This window comes from Nannospalax galili, unplaced genomic scaffold (genome assembly GCF_000622305.1).
Source record: "Nannospalax galili isolate Female #2095 unplaced genomic scaffold, S.galili_v1.0 scaffold217, whole genome shotgun sequence".
NCBI classification, from domain to species: Eukaryota; Metazoa; Chordata; class Mammalia; order Rodentia; family Spalacidae; genus Nannospalax; species Nannospalax galili.
Window position 1 is genome coordinate 3,664,692 of NW_008340643.1, and position 14,518 is coordinate 3,679,209.

General features: G+C 35.9%; 1 protein-coding gene across 1 annotated transcript in view; it reads left to right on the forward strand.

Annotated features, from left to right (window-relative positions):
• Positions 1 to 14,518, forward strand: part of Cnksr2 (connector enhancer of kinase suppressor of Ras 2) — a 229,516-nt gene that overhangs the window by 172,347 nt on the left and 42,651 nt on the right. Inside the window, exons 12-13 of the mRNA XM_029564782.1 lie at positions 2,441 to 2,530; positions 4,094 to 4,308. Of these exons, the coding sequence (XP_029420642.1) occupies positions 2,441 to 2,530; positions 4,094 to 4,308 (305 nt within the window). The remainder of the gene's footprint in view (positions 1 to 2,440; positions 2,531 to 4,093; positions 4,309 to 14,518) is intronic.

The window sequence follows — 14,518 nt, forward strand, 5'->3', positions numbered from 1 at the left end:
TATAACCAAATGCAATAAATACAATTATGTATTTCATTTTCAGTGTATTAAGTATGTTGCTACTTGTTTTATTCACATATATTTGGTTCCCCCAGTGTGTTTGAAAACATCAAATGACTGTAAATACATAACAGGTAACTCCGTACTTATTGTCTCTTTTGCTTTTCAAAAGTTTTTCTTGGAGATACATAAAAACATTGTTAACTGCCTCAGTTTTAGTACCCATGCTGAAATGGAATTTCTTTTTAAAACTAAGCTAAAACAATACGTTATATATATTTTGAAAACAATGGCATTTATAGCATTGAAAAGTTGGAGAACTTATTCCATAAAGCAGGGAAATAGAAATCACTCAGAGACTTTCCTTCACATGCTTCCCCCACCCTTCACGGGCAGAATATGTTTAACTGTATCATCTCAAACTTCTTCTGTGCAAAAAATCAGAGCTACATTACATAAGAATGTTAAAATCAGAAGTGACTATTCATAAAAGCAATTGCACACCTTGAAAAGAAGTCATTAAATAACTTCATTGTTGACTCATTCATAATTTTATCACGTCTAGTTTATCCTCTAATTTTAAAAGAACCTAGCAAAACATACTACATAAACTGTATTAGTGCAGATAATTAGAAGGTATAAGGTTGGTATAGTTTCCTTAAGAATAGAATTTAAAATCTCCCCAAAATGTTCTTAAAATTGATACACAAAAAAGGATATGAGGACTGGAGAGATGGCTCAGCAGTTGAGAGCACTGGCTGCTCTTGCAGAGGACGTGGATTTGGTTCCCAGCACCCACATGGTGGTTAACAACCATTTATAACTCCAGTTCCAGGGGATCTGATGCCCTCTTATGACCTCTGTGAGCATTGCACACATGTGGTGCACTTACATGCAGGCAATGCACTCATACACACAAAAAAATAAAAATAATTTGTAAAAGGATGTGAAGTCAAAGGGTGACTGCTAGGGATGTGGAAGGGAAGATAAGAAAGAGTAACAGACAGTCAATATGATCAAAGTGCATTATATGCATGTATGGAAATATGAAACTCCTTGTTCTTAATGCTTCATATATGCTAATAAATACTGAAAATCAAACTTTTTATTTTGTGGAGTGGTCATAATAAATCACTATGAAATTTAGCCAGGCAGAGAAAGGAGAGAGGAAAGTTAACAAAAAGATATGGAAAGTGTTAAGATTAGTAGCTTAAAAGAGGAAGGATTGTATTTGCAGTTCTTTAGGGAACATACTAGAAATACATTAATTTGTACTTTGAAAGTGACTGACATCACCTACAATTAGGGCAGAAGCAATGTTCAGATGCCTGGGTTTCAATCCTGGTACTAGGCATTTGGCAGCTGTGTTTCCTTGGGCACATTATGTAACATATCTTAGTTTCCTCGTATGATAAAATGAGTTTAATGATAGTATTTTTCTCATAAGCATAAGGATTTACTGATTTAGCACTTATAATACTCTTGGAAAGTACATGGCATAGAGTAAGGGGTACATTTGCTGTTATGATTGTCATATCATTTTTTTATGATCCAGGCCTATGTAAATTTGTGGTTTTCATTTATTCAGAGTTTATTAAACAACTGTCTCTTGTCAGAGGTTTTACTAGGTATCATTTTAAAACTTTTGAATGATTATCATTGGTTATTTCATACTTTGGGAAATTCAAGTTGAATAAAAATACTTGTCTACAGCACTATCAGAATGTTATCCTTGAAGTCTTTACCATGAGTTCTCCTTGCTAAAGTAAAGTGATGTTTAGTAAGAATAAAGACCCTGAAAGAAATAGGACAGACCAAAGAAGTGCATACTAGGTTCTATAAACTACACGTGTATTGTTGCAGAAGAAAATGTGCAGGACTAGGTTCAACTGTAGAGCATGAAGCATAATCTTCCCATATTGCTGGGGCATGGTAGTATTCAAATGAGTGGTGGTGTGATTTAGGAGATAGTAAAGGTAAGTTAGCTTGTGATAGTCCACCATGAAACAGTAGGTCGATCTTTTGATAGTAAGGTTAAATAGGGGCTGCCATCTTGTAAGAGACTAGTAACAGATAAACTCATGGATATTAGAGAATAAGACAGAAATCAGTTACTGAAAATGAAGGAAAATTGTGGGAATAATGATCCTCTTTGCAAAGAATTATACTCTTAATACCCAAGACTCCTAAGAGAGCAAACAAAGGGTATTCTTTATTATTAATATAAAGTACTTTAAGTTCACATTATCCTCTGGACAGTTCTCAGAGGCAGTTTCACCTTCTGGCTCAAAACACACAATTTCTTCATCCACACAAATGCCAACCATAACGTTGCATATGAGTGCGTGTGTTTTGTATACTGTAGCTGAAAATCAGTATAAGTTTGAGCAGACATGGGGAAGAAAAACAATGTGATGTGAACTTTGTTCTCTGTGTTTAGGCAAGCTACGACCTATATCTATGCCAGTGGAATATAATTGGGTGGGGGACTATGAAGATCCAAATAAGATGAAGAGAGATAGTAGAAGAGGTAAGTGTTCTAGAACTTCAGTGTAGGCTGGGTTGTTTGAACAATACTCAAATTTAAATGTTCTTTAAGTAGATGATTATGGCTTCAGCAGAAAACTTCTGTCAGTAACTGACTATTCAACAAAATACAGTCAGATCAACATTTGACTCTCTTGACCCATTACTAAATAGCTATCTTTTGAATGTCTTCTGAGACACCAAGGGCAGATAATTACATAGAGAAAGGTAAATATATGTTTGTAAATTGAAAGTTAATATTTTGAAAACAAGGTCAGAAGTGTGAAACTGCATAAAAGAATTCAGTTCAGTAAATAGAAACAGTTTCTCATCGGTCCCCATTAATTTACAACGCAATTCACCACTTTTGTATTGATGAAACCTCAGAATGAGCATTGAAGCACGTAGTTTTAAAAAATGTCTAATGGAATCTGAGCCAGTGACTTTAATGAAAATTGTATACAGATTTTTTTTAAACCTGCCTTCCTTTTTTCTGTTCTGTTTGCTGTTCGGGGTTATCTTCTTACCTGGGGTGGGCAATTTTTGAAGTATCTACCAAAAGTAAGTTTTTATGTTCCCTTATCCTGCTATTGAGGTGAGCAGTAAAGAGTCAAAGCCTCACTGCTAAGTAGGGTTTGACCAACTGTGGACATGAAGGGTTCAACTGGTGATGCTGCTGCTTGCAATTTGTGAAATACAGAGCCATAAGTTTGGAGATAGACAACAAAACCAAAACTGTTCCTAAAAATTATGCTTAAGCTTCATTTACTGTATGATTAACCTGTTTGCTTATTATTTCTATCCAATGAACTGTGCAAATTCACAGACCAAATGGACAACACATATAAGTATCTGCTTCATTACTCTTCTTAACACTTGTTTGGGGAGTGAGCATTTCAGAAAATGTTGAGTAGTTCAGGAACATGACAGATTTCTTTACATATATATATATATATATTTCATTTTCCAAAATTCAGTTTTCTATACTTGTTTGTTTTATAGACTAAATCAAGAAAACATTTTTAAAGAAAATGCTTAATATATGCCATCTCTGTTATTCTTTGGGGACTTCATATAATAGTGGCATCTTGGAGAAAATTTTTATGTGAATTGCTAAGTGCTATCTATTAATTTGTGTTGATTTTTTTGTTTTGGTTTTTGTTTTGTTCTGTTGTTTTCTTGTTGTTGTTGAAGTTTCCTATCAGTTCATAATGTGAGCTTTAACTTCAATGGTGTTTCTGAAAATGCTAGAGGCTATTGTTTGTCATCAAGTTTTAAGATAATCTTCCTAGGGAGCTTATTACAAATTTTGAGATCCACACATACATATTTAAGATTTAAGTCCTGCAGGTAACTTTTATATAAATAGTCCTGAGGTAAAACCAGGAGAAATAAACTAAAAGCTATTTCTTACTGTCCTTTGATCACAAATATTTAATTCCTACTGTATTTACACTACATATTTTATTAGTTAAAGTTCTGAAATGAAATCTTATAGCATAAATGGGAAAGTGGTAAATTGCAGATATTTGCATATTTATATTGGTGTATTTTTCTTTTTATGTAGAAAACTCTCTACTTCGATATATGAGCAATGAAAAAATTGCTCAAGAAGAATACATGTTTCAGAGAAACAGCAAAAAAGACACAGGGAAGAAGTCCAAAAAGAAGGGTGATAAGAGTAATAGCCCAACTCACTACTCGCTGCTGCCTAGTTTGCAAATGGATGCACTGAGACAAGACATAATGGGCACACCGGTGCCAGAAACCACACTCTACCATGTAAGTAAATGTTCAATACCTCTTTGCTACAGTCTTTCTTGGAAGGAAGATTACTTTTATTGATAATTTAAGATTTTTTTTCCTATTGCAGTGTTTTTTTAACAGAAGATCTTAACATTAAAATGCTTTCCTTCAGTGTGAATTCATCCACTGAAGCTTTGTCAGCCTATCTAGCATTACTCCCTTAAAGAAGGTGTACTCTCCCTCACTCAGCAGTGGTCTGCTACCAGTAGTTCCTTGGCTAAAGTTGAGGGGGCCCATTTCCCCAATTCTATGCTGGGTTTTTGTCTAGGTTGAGATTGAGTGGATGAATTCACACCAAGGGATATTTGGGTACACAAACTTGACACCATAGGCCTTAACATATATGACAGAATGCATGAAATCCAGTGAGGATTGTGGGGCTGCAGTTATAGGAGGGGGTTCTAAATATGATTAGCATGCATTGTATAAAATGCACAACAATTTGATAAAAATAATGTATTGATATTTTTTCCTTAAAATGATGGATGATTATTTTTTCAGCTCAGGTGTTCAATAAATTCTTACATTGTAGAAACCTGTATTTTAATGAAACAGTTTTATAGGTACAATATTGATAGAGATGATAATTAGGTCAGTATGTTAATACATAGTGCCTAGGCAGCTCTAAAATCATCATTTAAGATAGAATGTTCAAAATTTCATGGTTCCACATAAAAGCAAGTATCTGTGTTAGTAAAATGGGAATACAAAGTTTGTCATTAGGACTGGGGAGATGATTTAGTCAGTAAAGTTTTTACTATACAAGCATAAAGACCTAAGTTCCAATTCACAGCATCCAGGCTGGGCATTAGGGTATAGTGCCTTCCTATAATCCTAGTGCTAAATAAACAGAGACAGGAAGATACACAGAGCTCACTGGCCAGCTGGCTTATCTGAATCGATTACTGCATGTTCAGTGAGATACCTTGTCTCAAAAAATAAAATAAAATAAAAATAAGGTGGAGGGTGATAGGAAGGCATCTGATGTCAATATCAGGCCTCCAAATGCACACAAATACAAGTGCATGAGTACATGTGTACACACATGCACATCCACACAAACTTGTATGCATGTGCATGCACGTACACAAAAGCATACCATTATATGAGGAAAAGATATTCTGAGATTTCCAGTTTAACTAATGTAATGAGCTCAAAACGTGTAGAAATAACAGAGTAAAGTGCCTTACTCCAGGGGAAATAAGGAAAAGCTTCATAATGGACATCATTTGACAGTTGACTCAAGAGTGAAAAATGAGTAGTGCTGTTTTAATGAGAAGGTATAGGTAGGATGACCAGGAATGTGCAAGAGTATGACATGTTCCAGGGATTTCACCAAGCTGAGAATTACTGTTCTATTTTAAAAATGTACAATGTTTTATGAGAAAGGGTCAGTACATAGGCCTGAAAATGTATTCAGGTTTAGATCAGAAATTTTATAATGGAATTTTGAGACTCCTATGGAATTAAAAAATGTACTGATGAATTTTGAGCTGAAGATTTGCTTGATCAGACTCGTGTGCTGTATTTTTCTAGTGAAAGATCATCAGCTGAGAGGCCAAAGGCAGGAACATTAAATGCATCCCAGATGGATGATAAAAAACTAGAACAATGACCATGTGGGAGCTGGAAATCTTATTAGCCATAGCATTCCCTTAAAATATCAACATGTTTTATGCCACTTTGACTAAAGAGAGTTTGTTGTGACAATAAAGCTGTAGCTTCTCATTAAGAGCCATTAAAAAATAGACTACAAGGGTTTAAGGAGATGGATCAATCAGTAAAGTACATGCCACCAGGCATGGGAACCTGAGTTCAGATCCGTATCACTTTTACCCATGCAAAAAGTCAGGCATAGTAATGCATGCCTGTAACCCCAGTGCTGAGGAGGGCTGGAGTCAGGAGGATCCCTCTGTCTTTCTAGGCAATTAGTCTAGCCTATTTGGTGAATTCCAGATTCAGTGAGAGACTATGCTTCAAAAAATATGAGAGTGAAAGAGGAAGATACCTAATTTCAGCATCTGGCCGGCCTCCACAGATGCGTGTGTGTGTGTGTGCGCACGCGCACGTGCACACACACACACACACACACACACACACACACACACATGAACATATACACACCAAAAGAGACTACAAGATTTTTAATTAGTAGTTGGAACAGTGGAACAACTTATTGTTCAAAGTATCAAAACTTTAATCCACCATATTGTTGAAGGTATACCAACTAAGTGTGTGAAAATAATGCCTAGGCACTATTTGACAATTTCAAGAACTTTATGCTTGAGCTATTTCTCTAAGCTAATCTCATAAATTATCTTTTATTCTCTCATAAAACTTGATTAGAAAAAGGTTTTTATATGGGTTGTTTTGGTAGGTTCAGTGTGTGATTCTCTATTCTCCCTTTTCCCCAGTTCCATACTCCCATGTCTTTTCCTCTAAAAGACACTAATATCACCATCAAAACCCAGATGACTGACAAATCATACTATTCTTTTCCACCAACATCTGAAGGGAACCTGAAAACATTATTCTTTGATACCTGTGAAGAGGGTCACTTCTATTTATCATCACTACTCAGAAGAGCCCCTAATCACAGAACTTCCTCTAGAGTCTGGTTCCAATCATAAATAATATCTTGAACAAACATCTCAGAATGAGAGATCTCAAGATGAGAGAGGCAACCTGGTAGTTAAAGATGATGCTGGAGAGAGAACAAGAGGCCACTTTGATTCAGAGTGGATCGACTATTAGAGAGGTTGGATTTAGCTTAAGAGTGTGAGTCATCAAACGTGCATTTATATACACATCCTGTTCTGTTCAGTCACGTGTATCCAGACAGGTGCATACTGAAGAAAGAAAATAGAAAAATGAGTCTTGGATTGTGAATTATTAAAGAGAGACAATAAAACTAAGTCAACTTGATAAGATCATTGTGAATGTTGCCTCTGAATACAATTGTTACCACCTTTCCAAAGAGTATACATTATTTAATGAGGAATATCAAGAATCTCGTTGAGTAACTTCATTTCTTCAGGTTTATTTTTTTTAAAGAAATAAGAACTTTTGCGATTTTCATACAATATAGTTTGATGGCATTTGGACCTGCTCCTCCTGCCCCCTAGTCCCTGTCCAATTTAATATGCATGTATGAAAATATAATGAATCATATTAAATATAATTGTCACATGCTAATAAAACTTTTTTAAAATGCTTAGAATATTGGGCTGGAGAGATGGCTCAATGATTAAGAGCACTGGTTGCTCTTTCAGAGGACCTGAGTTCAATTCCCAGCACCCACATGGCAGCTAACAACCATCTGTAACTCCAGTTCCAGGGGAATTGGACACCCTCTTCTGACCTCCACAGGCACTGCACGACAGGAGTGCACTCACATACATGCAAACAACACATTCATACACATAAAATAAAAATAATAAAATATTCTTAAATGCTTAAAATATTAAAAAATAGATTCCCATCGATTCTTACAATGCTGGTTTTGAAAATTTAAAAAAGAAAATATATAGAGAAGCAGGCATGGTGGTGGTGCACACCTATAGTCCCAACACTCAGAAGGCAGAGACAAGCATATTTACGTGAGTTCGAGGCAAGCCTGGTCTACATAGCAAGTTCCAGGTTAGCACAGGCTATAGAGTGAAAGTCTGTTTCAAAAAACAAAGGAAAGAGAAAGAAGAAAAATCAGAGCATATGCTTTTGCCTTTGTCTCTTATTGTATTAGTCAGGGTTCTCCAAAGAAATAGAACTGGTAGAATGAATACATACATATTCAAACATATATAGGGATTAATCAGATAAGTTTACAGGATAGAGTCTGAGTAGTACCACAATGGGTGCACCACACTGGAGAGGCTGAGAACCCAGTGGTTGCTCAATCCATGAGGCTGGATGTTTCAGTAGTCCCAGTCTAGTGCTGAAGCCCTGACAAATGCCAAGAGATCTGCTAGTCTTCTGTCTACATTGGAATCCGAAAAAGTTGGTCACAGCAGCAAGACGAACTCACCAGTGAGAGGGAAGGCAAGGGGCAAAAAAACAAGAGCTCTCTTCTGCCATGGCCTTTATATGGACTGCCATCAGAAGGTCACGCCCACATTTAGGGTGGGTCTTCCAGCTTCAGATGATCCAATCAAGAAGGGGTCTCTCTCTCTCTCTCTCTCTCTCTCTCTCTCTCTCTCTCTCTCTCTTCACTTAATCCCAGATCCAGTCAAGGAGACACACAGGAATCCCAGATCCAGTCAAGTTGACACACGGGATTAGCTTGTATTACATGTCCTCAGTCTACACCATCGTGTTTTCTAGATACATGGCATCTTTCCAAACTAATTTTTGACGAGGTATAAGAACAGCATAAAGGATAGTGTTAACCTTGTGAGAGATCTCTGTTTGCAATACTAATCCACCAGTTCAGCATAAAAAATGGATATTTCCTAATTCTGTCCTCAGGTTTAAAAGAAGTGAAATAATTGTTACCCACCAAGTTTATACTGGGTACCTATAACTAATGTTCAAAAAATAAACTTCATTATTTATTTAGCAAGACTGGTATGTTCCTTTGAGGACATCATCTTGCACATACTTAGTACTTTCGTTCATTACCAAGGAAATTGCCACATTTGTTATCTCTTGTGAGCCATATATAAACTACATTTGTAAATGACAAGACTCATGTTCAAAAAAGTTAAAAGATTTAGCCAGAGCTGTGTTGTGAAGAAGTGTAAGTGCTGCTGTCAAGACCAGAACCCAAATCACCTACTCTAGGAGTGTCTTCAGTCTACCTAAGTGCCTTGTGCATGGTGGAATTCCATACATAATGGAAGGACATTGTGCTGTAATGAATAAATATCTATACTTTTTAAAAGTTTGATTTGACGAAATATGCCTTCATACATTGTTGTTAAAAGCATTTTCAGTATCTACAATGATTTTGATTCAAATTCCTAATGTTACTATTTTTACTGAGTTATGAAAACATACAGAGGAACTACTGTTACAGAACACAAGCACTTATTCAGTGGATCTGTTGCTGGGACCATGGAGTAGTGCAGTTAAATTGCTTGGGACTTTGACTCAAAAGAACATACAGAACATGCACTTTAAATGATATTTTATGTTTCACAGGAATTACTTCATTTTTATTTTATTTTTAAAATACTTTATTGATTCTTTGAGAATTTCATATGATAGCCTTAAAAAACACAAAATATCTTGAAATAAATCTGGCCAAGAATATAGACGATTTGTATAATAAAATCTTTAAGACAATGAACAAAGAAATTGAAGAAAATAGCAGGAGATGGAAAGACCTCCCATGTTCATGGATCAGTAGGATTAATATTGTGAAAATGAGCATCTTAACCAAAAGCAATCTATAGATTCAATGCAATCTTCATTAAAATGCCAACACAGTTCTTTACAGAAATGGAAAAAAATAGTTATTTCATGTTTAATCTATTTGTATACATTTACTTTAAAATGAAAGAAATTTATGTTATATCTTCTTGAAAACACAAGGTCAATATCAATATGTAATTTAATCGCCTTCATAGTAAAGCATCTCTCTTCCTTTTTCCTAATTCTTTCTTTGGATAACATGGCTGTTTTGATAAAATAGGAACTGAGTGGAAGTTTATGAACATTAGCCATTGAGTGTCACAGGCTTCTGTCTGTGCTTATATATAATACTAATACCATTTAGTTTAATGATTTGGCATTCAAATTAGAGAAAATGAAGTATAAATTTGATAGCAAGATCATTATCAACATTTGCTACCCTTATAGTAATAGAGTAACTTGTAAGTTCTCACTAAAATGTGATGAATAAGTCAATTAATAGGCCAGTGAATCTGGGCAGGAAGGCTAGTACCTATCTCAGTGTCTGACTTGGAAACCAAACCTCTCTTCATGTTCTAGTCCAATCCCACAGCTACCTCTTCTAGTCCAGCTCAGAGCTTCAGTTCCAGTCAGTTCTTGCTTTCTTCCCTTATCGACCATTTCATTAAGAGATCTCATCAGCCAAACATTTTTCAAAACGCATAACATTATTGACCTACTCACAGATTCTCTGTCTGAAAATGCAGGAGTTGTTAAACACCAAAGCTCTCATCTGAGTTTAGAGCACACAAAGAAAAGGCAACAGCAGTTTGTGTATTTACACAATCCAAATGTAATAAGACTTTATTAAAAGAAGGAATGATTGGATTGTACTGAATCTCATCTTTCTATCTTATAGGAGATACTTTGTTACCACATTTCCAAAAGGCATTATTATAGTGGGGAATATCAAAAACCTGTTTGAGGAACTTCATTTCTAGAGCTTTATTTTGAGGAAGAAATCAGAGTACACATTTGTCTGATAAACAAATGACAACATGCTCTCTCATTAAGACTGCTACACTATATGCCTACACTAATTAAGCATTCGTTTTAAACCTACATGCAGAGATGGCAGAATTAGTAGAATCTGGTTGTGAAGCCATGCAGCATGCCAGTATACTTTTCGTAATGTGATTTTAGATGGTTTATTAACAGATTTTGAGTAGGTGTTCAAAAATCTGCTTAACTTCTTTCCTGACATTGCAACATTTGTTTAGTCCATCTTATCTTTTAGGATGTAACTGCAAACATTTACTTCCTGTATTATTTTCATAAGTAATTTTACCCATTCTGATCCACTTTTTGTGGAGTTAAAAGGTCATTAGAGAAATGCTAAAAGACATTTTCATTTTGTTAATTTAACAAGTAAATAAAAATGAGGCAGACACTATATACTTTATAAGTATTAATTCAATTAATCCTCATAGCAACCTATAAAGAAAGTGCTGGTCTTAACCCCATTTTACAGATTAGTAAGATGAGAGACATAAATTAAAAGGTGCTTACATGGTAGAACTGAGAGTTGAACGTCAGTGTTCCAGCTCTTAATTAGCATTATTTTTCTGGCCTGGCTGGGGGGCCCGCAGCCCCGCCAGGATTAAATGGCATTTTTAAAACTTCAAAATAACATAACTTTAACAGAAATGTTATAATTCTAGTAGTGTCAACCATGTGTTAAATCGCAGTCAAAATGTTATGGAATACAAAAAAAAAACTTGATAATTGTATTAATACTTCTACAACTAAATAATAGCTAACGTTTGCTGATTGCTTATGAAGACTCCACGCCAGAAACACACACATTGTTGTTGAATCCTCAAAATGAACATATGATGTTAGCATTGTCAGTATTTTTTAAATTATGTATTTAATAACCACATACTTAGAAAAATCATTTCATTACAACAGCATTGACATATTCAACAACAATTTCCCGAGCGAAGATGCATTTAAATTAAATGAGATTTTTAACATTTTAAAAAACATCTCCATTTCATTATTAAAATACACAGTTTCATACGGAAAAATTCATTTTCATTGCAGTTGACATTAAGATGTTTGCACATGCGTTTCTATTCTCTATATATCTAGTCACAGTCAGTTACTTTCTGAGCTCCTTGGCATCTGAGCATGGATATAAAATCATCAGGTAGATTTTAATGGTAATGTCTTTCACATCTACAAATTATAAAGGAGCAAATTTTTATGCTTTGAATAATTATTTTTAATTATTTTTTTTAATTTTTAATAACTACATGATTAGAGGAAGCATTTCACTACAGCTTTAACATATTCAGTAACCCACTCCAGAGCAAGAGTACATCTGCTTCCCAAGTGGCTGCTGGTTTCTAGGTTCACAATTGAGTTAATACAGTTATATAATATTGAACTCAGTATAAGCCCTGTAAGACATAAAACTGAATGAGTTTTTAACCTTTAAAAAAGATCTCCATTTCATTTTAGAATATATTGTTCCTTGCAGAAAGACTCATTGTTTTTGCTACTAACACTGAGATGTTGGCGCACGCCTCTCTAATCTGTATGTATCTGATTACTACTAATCATAATCGGTTGCACTTGGATCCTTGGCACCTGTCTATGTCTATAAAGTCATCAGGTAGATTTCAATGGTAATGTTTATCACCTCTACTAATTAACATGACGTAAATTTCCATGCTTCATCCTCAAATATAATACATTTTTAAATTTGTTGATTTTGTTTGTGTGTGTGTGCGTATATCATAGAACACCACAAACCATCTTATTCAACTATGCACCCACTTCCCAGATGGCACCCTCCCATAGCCTCCCTCCCCTGACTAGAGCCCTTATACTCTGATATCCATGCTACTGTCCTCTGTGTTGTTGGCATCCCCAGCCATTCCCCACTACTTGTCCATCTGGTGAATCTAGTCAGCCTGTATAGAGGTCTTTGTTTAGGAGGGTCAGCTGTTCCTCATCTAGCAGCAATCAGTTGTCAATATTCCTTTAGATAAGATTTGGGTCTGCTGTTCATTTTCCCAGTTCTGTGCTGGGTTACTATCTGGGAGTCCCTTTGTTCACCCTGGCCAACAACTCACAAGAACGTATCTCCTATCTGGCATTGTTCCTTGTTATGTAGCCTTTAGCTATGCATATAGACTCTTAAAAAATTATATTGGCCCCTTTAAACTTTGGTTATACTTTCCTTTGGGGTGTTTAAGGCCATACACTTGGACCAGATAAACCAATTTATTTTACTCTTAAGGTCATTTGAGGATCTGTTCCTCAGGGGTCACATGGGCTTGGGAGGAGCCCCTGGCCCCTTTCTTTTACCAGTGAAGCCTATGTGAAGATAAGTCAAAGGTACTGCTCGACCATGGTTGGCTTCACTTGGAAGCATGGAGGAAATGAATCCTCTGTGTTGACCCTCCTCTTTGTAGACTGGAAACTGGTTCAAAACCATCTCATGTGGTCTCCTCGGCCTCCTTGTTCAAGGGGAAAGGTGATCCACCACAATTACAGGACATTTTGTGAGATGCTCATAGTCCCCTGGAACTAGTTGACCTAGGAGGGCAAGGAGCAAAAACTGCCCTTTATGTCCCTCTGACCAAATTATTATAGGCCTCAAAGTATGTCTGTTAAACATTCAAGAAGGTTAGTTCCACCAGTCTGGTACTTTTAATTACTATGTGACGTGTAGATAAATCTTGGGTAAAGATCAGTTGTTCTCAGATAAACCTTACCTAGACATATATTTCTTGATCTGCTATGAATAATTTTTCAGTAGGTTGTAGGAGTAATATGGTTCCCTCTGGTTTTCAAAACTTGCTAGGCATTATTTATCTCTTGCATTGTCTCACCCCTCCATCATGGTTTTCCCTGATATGGTGCCCCTATTTCCCCACTTTTTCCCTTACTAATACACTTCTCCTATGGTCCTACCTCTCTTGAGCTCTTTCCCTTTATCCCCTAGGTTCCTTGTATAATCTTCCCTCCACCCTCCCTTAAAATAACCCAATTTTTATCTATATCTCCCTTATTAAAGCCTGTTTCCTGCTGTTCTACTCTTTCAGGTTCTTTCTTTTCCTTTACCTCCCTGGTTCCTTTCCATCATCCTGGTTCTCTGGATACATACTCACTTATCAGGGTTTGGTTCTAGGATCCACATATGAGGGAGAACACATGCTGTTTTTGTTTTTTGTTTTTCTAAGTCTGTGTTACTTCATTTAGTATAACAGTTTCTAGTTCCATCCATTTACCTGAAAATTTCATGATTTCATCTTTCTTTACTGCTGAGAATGGTAGGTTCATTTGTAGTTTTTTAAGAGTTCTCCACACTGCTTTCCATAGGGGTTGAACCAGTTTGCAGCCCCACCAGCAGTGGATGAGTGTTCCCCTTTCCCCACATCCTCTCCAACATTTGGTATCATTTGTTCACTTGATCTTAGCCAGTGCGACTGGGGTAAGATGAAATCTTAAAGTGGTTTTAATATGCATTTCCCTAATTATTAGTGATGTTGAACATCTTTTAAGATGTTTCATAGCCATCTTTACTTCTTTTGAGAACTCTCTCTTCAGCCCCGTAGCCCTTTTTTTAATTGTGTTACTTCATCTTGATTCTCCTTTTTTTTAGTTCGTTATATATTCTGGAGATTAAACCTCTGTTGGATGTATCACTGGTGAAGATTTTCTCCCATTCTGTGGGTTTTCTGTTTGCCTCCTTGGTTGTCTCCTTTGATGTATAGAAGATTTTTAGTTTAATGAGGTCCCATTTGTTAATTCTTGCCCTCATTTCCTCAGCAATTTATGT